General features: G+C 48.7%; 1 protein-coding gene across 2 annotated transcripts in view; it reads right to left on the bottom strand.

Annotated features, from left to right (window-relative positions):
* Nucleotides 1-782: 782 nt before the first annotated feature.
* Nucleotides 783-8,054, bottom strand: part of LOC146252452 (neuron navigator 1-like) — an 86,854-nt gene continuing 79,582 nt past the window's right edge. For both annotated transcript variants that reach the window (XM_084680017.1, XM_084680016.1), the window contains exons 20-31: nucleotides 8,044-8,054; nucleotides 7,724-7,922; nucleotides 7,534-7,631; nucleotides 6,599-6,694; nucleotides 6,227-6,398; nucleotides 5,772-6,055; nucleotides 5,503-5,654; nucleotides 5,303-5,374; nucleotides 4,954-5,180; nucleotides 4,704-4,822; nucleotides 4,223-4,414; nucleotides 783-3,983 (exon numbers count right to left, since the gene is read on the bottom strand). The exon at nucleotides 8,044-8,054 is cut by the window's right edge and continues 149 nt beyond it. In XM_084680017.1, the coding sequence (XP_084536143.1) occupies nucleotides 3,876-3,983; nucleotides 4,223-4,414; nucleotides 4,704-4,822; nucleotides 4,954-5,180; nucleotides 5,303-5,374; nucleotides 5,503-5,654; nucleotides 5,772-6,055; nucleotides 6,227-6,398; nucleotides 6,599-6,694; nucleotides 7,534-7,631; nucleotides 7,724-7,922; nucleotides 8,044-8,054 (1,730 nt within the window). In that variant the 3' untranslated portion in view covers nucleotides 783-3,875. The remainder of the gene's footprint in view (nucleotides 3,984-4,222; nucleotides 4,415-4,703; nucleotides 4,823-4,953; nucleotides 5,181-5,302; nucleotides 5,375-5,502; nucleotides 5,655-5,771; nucleotides 6,056-6,226; nucleotides 6,399-6,598; nucleotides 6,695-7,533; nucleotides 7,632-7,723; nucleotides 7,923-8,043) is intronic.

The raw sequence follows: 8,054 nt of genomic DNA, 5'->3' as shown, positions 1-8,054 counted from the left end.
CCCAAAATGACTCCTCCCCTTTGATGGATTTATATATAGCCGCACGAGATCTGCCTGACAGCCCTTTACACCCAGCTGTGCACCCACACCAACTTATTTTCCGCCTGAGCCATAGAATCAGTTGCAGTGCAGAAGAGTGTTCAGGTAATACGGAAGGGAAGTAAATCACTTGGAAATCAACAGACAGCACATACTTTTCAGATCCTGCGAGATCAAATGTTATGAGCCGAGCTCCATGTTCAACCTGCCCTATTGTGCTATGGGCACAACATCACTGTTGAGAGGTAGTGATTCACACAGAGTTGACGCCCTCTACTGGTCAATGCAGTCAATGTCAACTATGGACTACCATGACCACAACAGTTAGTTTATATTTTATAGTCTACAAACAGAGATGGGAAGTAAGAAATTACAAATACTTTGTGTCTGTACTTAAGTAGATTTTTCTGGTATCAGTACTTCACTATTTTTCTGACAACTTTTTACTTTCACTCCTTAACTTTTTTTACACAAATATCTGGACTTTCTAATTACAGTCTAGTTACTTTAGTTTTAATCAGTATTTGGTGGCATGATCTCTCTCCTTTCTTCACCTCTCCTTTCTAAGGAACTAAAGTATAAGGTTTACAAAATATTTTAAAAACTAAAAGTTTTGAAAGGTTGAAAAAATATTTTTGAAAAAAGTAATGAAGTGCATGATGTGTGTACTTTTCCCATCTCTGTCTACAAAGGAAGCAAGGATTCAGTCCTACAGACAGAAGCATAGAGGACACCCACAGTGATTCTAAGGATGGCATGACTTTATTGAGACCATAGAGCAATGCTAGACATATGGGATTCGCCATGGTATAGAAACATGCCATTCCGCCCTTGTCACGGTTAGGACTCCTCACCACTGGAGTAAATACAAAAAGACCACCACACCTGCAACTCTCTCCAATGGCCGCTCCTCTCCTTATACCATATTTCTATACTTTAGTGATTGTTGTCGCAGATGCGTTGACTATTTACAGTGTTTACAATAGTGATGTCCTGTACAAAAGACAAAGAAGGTTTTACAAAGGATTGCTTCCGAAAAAAAGTACATTGATTCTTTAAAAAAAAAAGAGAGAAAAAGAGAAAGAAAAAAGAAGAAATCCAGTTATTACAAATCCCCCCCATTGATAAGATAGGATCTGGTAGGTCCAAGGAAAGAAACTTTGGGAGGTCACCATCAGATACATGCATCCGTTCTGACTGTTCTGGGGAATAAACACTGCATGTATCACCATTCATTCCATTATTCTCAGTCCCCATCAAAAGCAAACACCCTTGCCATCAAGTCTTCCACACTGGTAAGCAGCTTTTACTGAAAGTTGCTGTATATGAAGTCAAAATCACACACAGGTAAGGTACACCCCAACTGACTCTCTTCAAACACAGCAACAGCATTGCTCCAATTCCAACATCACCATGACCACAATTCACGACTAGTTTTTCATTCGCCCAGCATGCTCTCCAAGGTCTGGGCACTAAAGTGACATCAGAGCAGGTGAGAGGAAATTATGTCGTTCAGACCGCTCTCTCCAACACCCGGCCTTGGGCAGTGTTGAGGGGCAGTGTTGAGAGGCCAGGATGGTGGTGCACACATCCGGCCTCCAGGTCTTCAGGCACAGACAGTCTGAGGCAGCTTGTTGGAACGTTTCACCAGCATCCCCACGGTAACAGTTCAGGGACAAACTTCACTCCTGCAGCAGTCTGAGGTACTTCCTGAACACAGAGCCGACAGGATGGGTGCAACTCAACAGTCTGGAGAGGTATCCTACATCCTCTGTCTGCACCTCTCAAAAGACAGCAGGTAACAGCTGTGACGTTGTCCTACTGCTTCAGATCGGTGCAGTTGGAAGCAAGAAGGACGTGAGGAAAAGACTCAAAACCGAGAAGCAGCCATCTTGTCTTTTAACTCTGTGTAGAGCAGCTGGCATGCTATCTCAGGTCCCATTCTCCAAAGCTTGGGTCAAAGGAATCCATCATACAGGTTTAAAACAGGATCAACTGGAGCTCTAAACCCTACTGGAAGTTAGGAAGAACAAATAAGTAACAAAGTTCGACAACTTTGTCGGTTGTTGCTGTCTGTTTGCGTCACGGACTTGCTATGTTTCTCTAGCCCTCATGAAACAGTCAAATGAATGTGACAGTTTTATTATGTTAGATAGCACTTCTGTCACGTCTCACCTAATAGCTCCAATTCAATCAAGAAAGGATTCCAGAATTCATTATGAGTGGTGAACATGCCTAACGTTAATAGATGTGAACTATCCCTCAATCACTGGTTGGCTTTGGTTTTGACTTTAACACGACAGCATGTTGCCCTGATGGTCATGTGTTGGTTCAGATCGATGGGTTTACATCGATGGCAGGTGGGGATGACACTGTATAAAAATCTACAAAAACAAGATCTCAAAGTTGTACCCTAAGAAATCATGTAGTAGTCATTTTAAGTCGGAGAGTATTGAGACAGATGTTGAAGTACACACAGCAAGCATAGCCAGAAAGTGTAGGCATGTGTTGGCAGACTAGTAAAGTAGATCTTATCTTATTTTTTTCTTCTAGTGCGATCAAGTGTTTAACAACACACACTCTGGTTTTGTCAGTGCATCGACTGAACATTTCTGAGCCAATCAGCTTGTAATATCTCCAGCTGGAGGCGTGTCTCTGGGCTGGCAGACCCTGTGTACACAGGTCACACTCAGTCCACTAACGCAGACAACACACTATACGATATGATCCTCTGTTCTCCTCCCTGGTGCACTGCTGACTTGCATGCATACAGAGCCTCTCTGGTAGGCGGATAAGAAAGTCCACGTAGGCAGAATGAGGTGAACGAGGTGTCACATAGGTAGTGACGCACGTGGGCTGTCAGAGACCAGAATGTATTGCTGTCGAGGACTGTCTGTGTGCCAAAATGAAATCACAGTTTACTGGACTCACTTACGTATGCATGTCATGCATGCCACAGGAAATAGCCTTGCCTGCCGTGAGTACATTCACAGTAATGACGTATGATCAATTTGATAAGTAGTATTAAACAAAACGATAATAAATATAAAACTCATCACTAGTTTGTACCACACAGAACTGGGTGGTTGAAAAGCACCTTGAAGTAAGGAGCAAGGGTCCAACACTGTCCCCTTCAGGATCAAATAGTGAACTACACCACCAGGCCTCCCCTTTTAAGATTGTCCCCCATTCAGAAGCACACACTGGAAAAAGTCCTCAAAGAATCCAATTCAGTAGAAAATAAAGTGCATTTTGGCTAAAATGTCTTGAAAGAATGGTCAATGTTAGACTTTCTTAAAGACTAACGGTGTATGAAGGTGGGACACTTGTTAGTTTTCCTTAAGCACCAGGTAAGTGTAGGCGTTACCCCAGATAGATGTTGATCTACGGTTGGGTTCTCCATCAGTGATGAATGGATGTATGGTTCAGATCTATAAAATCATAAGGGTCTAATATTGGTCAAACATTTTTGTTACCATGCACTTGCAGTTTTAACAATGACCGCCACAGAAGGAACAGAGGACAGAAAAATGCATATTCATGTCTCGCTACATGGAAATGAAGACTTCAACATGGTTTAGTTTGTCCGAAACTCCTAATAGTAGATTTGCATGGCCAACCAAGCCTGTTGTCCACTGAAGCAGAGCACTGCAGGCTTTGTACGTCAAAATGCTTAATTATTCTTATGCCCTCAGAGTACATCGCTCCCCATTAAGTCTTTAGTCTCTCATTTGGATTGTAGCCAATGTTGTGTTCGCCGTTAGCCTAGCAAAGCGCTGTTGTTGGTCCCATAGCTTGACCCAGAGTCTTTAGCCCTGAGGCTAGGCCGAGTTAGCCTAACGTGGCGCTAGGCTCAGAGAGTGGCCTGGAGGGTCGAACGTGCTCTCTCGCTCCGGAGACTCGATGTAGTTAGCGGACTCCTGCAGCTTCAGCAGCATGGCCATCTGGACAGCAGGTGGGCAAACAGAGAAGACAGGTACTATTGTTAGTGTGTCGTCACCCTCGTCAAACCTACACCCACACACACACACACACACACAAGCCCACACACAGGTGTCCCCGTTCTCTCTCGCACACCCAGAGCCCGGTCTAGCTCACCAGGGGGTCGGACTCACCAGGGGGTCGGACTCACCAGGGGGTCGGACTCACCAGGGGGTCGGACTCACCAGGGGGTCGGACTCACCAGGGGGTCGGACTCCAGTGTGCAAGGAGGCGGGGTGTCTTTGGGAGCCCGTCTGTCCTCACTGCTGGGGGGCCCGCTGCTGGGGGGAGGCAGGTGCGTGAGGCGAGCCTGGTCCTGCTGGGCGTTGGGCCAGGGGAGGGTCCCCCTCACCCACTCCACTGGGTCCTCCCACACCGCCTTCTGACCGTGCACCTGCAGCACACACAAGGAGATGCTCTATGACGACGCAACAGCAGACACGCTGGGCTGCCTTCCCATACACACAGGGAGCCTGAGGGAGTCTAAGAGGAAGTCTAAGAGGAAGCATATCATTCAATATGAGAATTTCCTGTCTGATTTCCCATAGTCTAGGGACAGGAAATAGTATATTGTATGCAACTGATTTATGCAAATGAATGCATAACTCGTGATAATGATGTAATTGTGTTGTTTTTGACTCTGTGGTATGTGTGACTTAGTGTGTGTGTGTGTGCTGACGTACCTTAATGCCATCTTTGGCTCCTTCTTGTAGGTAAGGTATGATAGAGAGGTTCCACAGATCAATGAACCATGGCCGGAACTCTGCCACCGTCACTGGGCATGACAGGAAGAAGCAGGGGCCTGGGGGAGGAAAGACTTCCTGTCAGATGCCTTCGACATCAACAACCAAACAAGATCACCTGTTTCGCTCCCTATTAGGTCACCATCTACATCCCCCCCCCCCCCCCCCAACTCTCTCACCCCCGACTCACCTATGAGGAAGTCGGAGGTGCTGTGTTTCTCCAGGAAGGTGTGGAGGTGGTACCAGAGCTGGGGGACCCAGTCCAGGACGGAGAGCAGGGCGGGGGCAGGGGCACAGGGTCCCTGGCCCCCCTCATCCTGGGGAGGCTGCTGGGTCTGGGCCTCCACAGCCTTGCGGTGAAGGTACCTCAGCAGGAAGCCGTTGGCCGGCTCCACGTTGTTGGAGAAGGTCACCATCCTGGGAGAAGAGGCCGAGAGACATGACATGAACAACACAGGGAGATTAACCAGTTCCACGCTGGGCTTTAAAAGCAGATTACTTGATTCTAAATTGAGCAACTCCTGTTTCCGTGAGCTCACCTAAAGCTGAGGTGAAGTCCGTGGTTTGGACTCATCTTCACCGGCTGGTTGGTGGTCCCGATGATGTAGGGACTGAAACAGCAATCAACTTGAATTTTACACTCTCTTTATTTGGCAAGATAGGGATTTCAATGTGCAGTGTACAAAATTCTATTTCAAATAGAGGAACCAATAACTACACACAACAAACTGTGACTGACCATTTGTGGTATTTGCAGGTGAGAGCCCCATTGACCAACTCGCTGACAGCCACCGCGTCGCTGATGTCATCCAGGATGATGACCAATGGCAGCTCTCCGCAGCTCTCCCGGTCTATCTGATTGGCCATGTTGGACAGGTACAGCTGCAGCTCCTGTGGAAGAGATGATTCCAGATCTGTAATCCTCTGAGAAGCTACCCACTACCCCTAAACATGAACAAGTTCCCACAGAAAGCCATGCTAGGTCTGGGGGGGGGGGGGCGGGGCTACCTTGTGCGACTGGCGGTGCATGTTGAAGGTGACGGCGGCCCCGCGGCTCAGGGGGGAGGGGGGCGAGGGTGGGGAGGGCTCGTGGTCGGGCTCGGAGGTGTCTGGGAGACTGCGCTGCAGCAGGTAGCGGGCCAGGCGGGTTGCCAGGTATGTCTTGCCCGTGCCGCTGGGCCCAGACAGAATCAGACGTCTGTGCTTGAGCAGCAGGCTGATGTAGTGTTGCATCATGGGCTTGGGCACCAGCGTCTCAAACACCAAGGAATCCACAGACTTCTCTCTCAGGCCTAGAGAGAGGGAGTAAGGGGGGGGGGGGGGGGGGGGTAGATTCGGAGAGAAATTTCGAAAGGAAAATACTTGGTAAAGAAAGTTGGTAAACGTTCATATATGAAATGGACTATTCTTAAGGGGGCAAAGGGGTTAACATCTGAACTGGGTCTGATGTGGAGGGCACTCACCTTTCAAGCTGACAACAATGCGGCCTGGACCGTTTCCTAGGTAACGGGAAGGCGAGGACTGGGGTTTGTCTCCCCCCAGCACCCTCCGCCCTCCTTGAGTCAGCTGGTAGCTATGCAGCGAATCGCAAGACAGTCCCAGACTGGCTGTAGGATCGACTTGGTAAATGTAGTCCTGTAGAGTCAAGAGAACTACAAGTATTACAACTGTATAGCTCTGAGACACTACAGGCCTATTGCTAAAAAGGCTCCTTCTCCTCAGTTAATGAACGCTTCCCGAAGAGAGAAAGATCATTGGGTGGATGTTTCTTTTATAGGATGTATATGTAACATGCATGTACTGTATGTTGGAGAGTGTCTGCTCTGGTGACTCACCCTGAAGGTCTTGGCAATGAGGGAGTCCAGAGAGGCCCAATCCGTCCTCCCACCAACCCTGACTGAGCCCAGGTAGAAGTCCTGCTGCTGTCCCTCCTACAGAGAGGGAGGGAGAGAGAGAGAGAGAGAGAGAGAGAGAGAGAGAGAGAGAGGGGAGAGAGAGAGAGAGAGAGAGAGAGAGAGAGAGAGAGAGAGAGAGAGAGAGAGAGAGAGAGAGAGAGAGAGAGGGGGAGAGAGAGAGAGAGAGAGAGAGACAGAGAGAGAGAGAGAGAGAGAGAGAGAGAGAGAGAGAGAGGGAGAGAGAGAGAGAGAGAGAGAGAGAGAGAGAGAGAGAGAGAGAGAGAGAGAGAGAGAGAGAGAGAGAGAGAGAGAGAGAGGGAGAGAGAGAGGGAGAGAGAGAGGGAGAGAGAGAGAGAGAGAGAGAGAGAGAGAGAGAGAGAGAGAGAGAGAGAGAGAGAGAGAGAGAGAGAGAGAGAGAGAGGGGGGGGAGAGAGAGAGAGAGAGAGAGAGAGAGAGAGGGGGAGAGAGAGAGAGAGAGAGAGAGAGAGAGAGGGGGGGGGGGAGAGAGAGAGAGAGAGAGAGAGAGAGAGAGAGAGAGAGAGAGAGAGGGGGGAGAGAGAGAGAGAGAGAGAGAGAGAGAGAGAGAGAGAGAGAGAGAGGGGGAGAGAGAGAGAGAGAGAGGGAGAGAGAGAGAGAGAGAGAGAGAGAGAGAGAGAGAGAGAGGGAGAGACAGAGAGAGAGGGAGAGACAGAGAGAGAGAGAGAGAGAGAGAGAGAGAGAGAGAGAGAGAGAGAGAGAGAGACAGAGAGAGAGGGAGAGAGAGAGGGAGAGAGAGAGAGAGAGAGAGACGTAAACGTAGAGAGATTATAGAACTGCAGACTTCTGACTGCAGATAAACGGTGGTAAGACGAGATGCTCTTGCTACTGCAGCTTACCTCAGATACGGGGCCCTGGTCACTGATGCGCACCAGCACACGCACACACACCTCATCGTGAAGGGAGGACACGCTCAACGTGTCGGCTGGAGAAAGGTCTGATGGCGAGAGAGATGGAAGGGTGGGTTTTTTATTTATTTAGTGTGTGTGTATGTTTGTGTGTGTGTGTGTGCGTACGTATATGTCCTACCTGGATCTTTGCAGTCGTTCAAGCTGAGGCTGAAAGACTTGGTGAGGGACATGCTCATTGGCTGCCTCGTTGAGGACCCCATTAGGGAAGCCAATCCAGAGGGCTGAGAGGTGGACATGGGCGGGCCAGACGTCGGGAGGGGGGCGGGACCTCCAGTCTTCAGCTGGTCGTTCTCCGCCTTCAAGTTCTCCACGGTTGACTAGGCAACAGGAAGGTATAAATCATTTCAATCAGTTTCACATCCACATGACACAGCCTACATCCTTATTTCCGTATGCCCACAAGAACACACGCACACACGCAAAGGAACAAACACACACCTGCATGCTGT

The sequence above is a fragment of the Hypomesus nipponensis genome, chromosome 18 (genome assembly GCF_054491055.1).
Source record: "Hypomesus nipponensis isolate SF chromosome 18, ASM5449105v1, whole genome shotgun sequence".
In the NCBI taxonomy this organism is placed as follows: domain Eukaryota; kingdom Metazoa; phylum Chordata; class Actinopteri; order Osmeriformes; family Osmeridae; genus Hypomesus; species Hypomesus nipponensis.
Note: the sequence above shows the minus strand (reverse complement) of the source record. Positions and strands in the feature narration are given on the sequence as shown.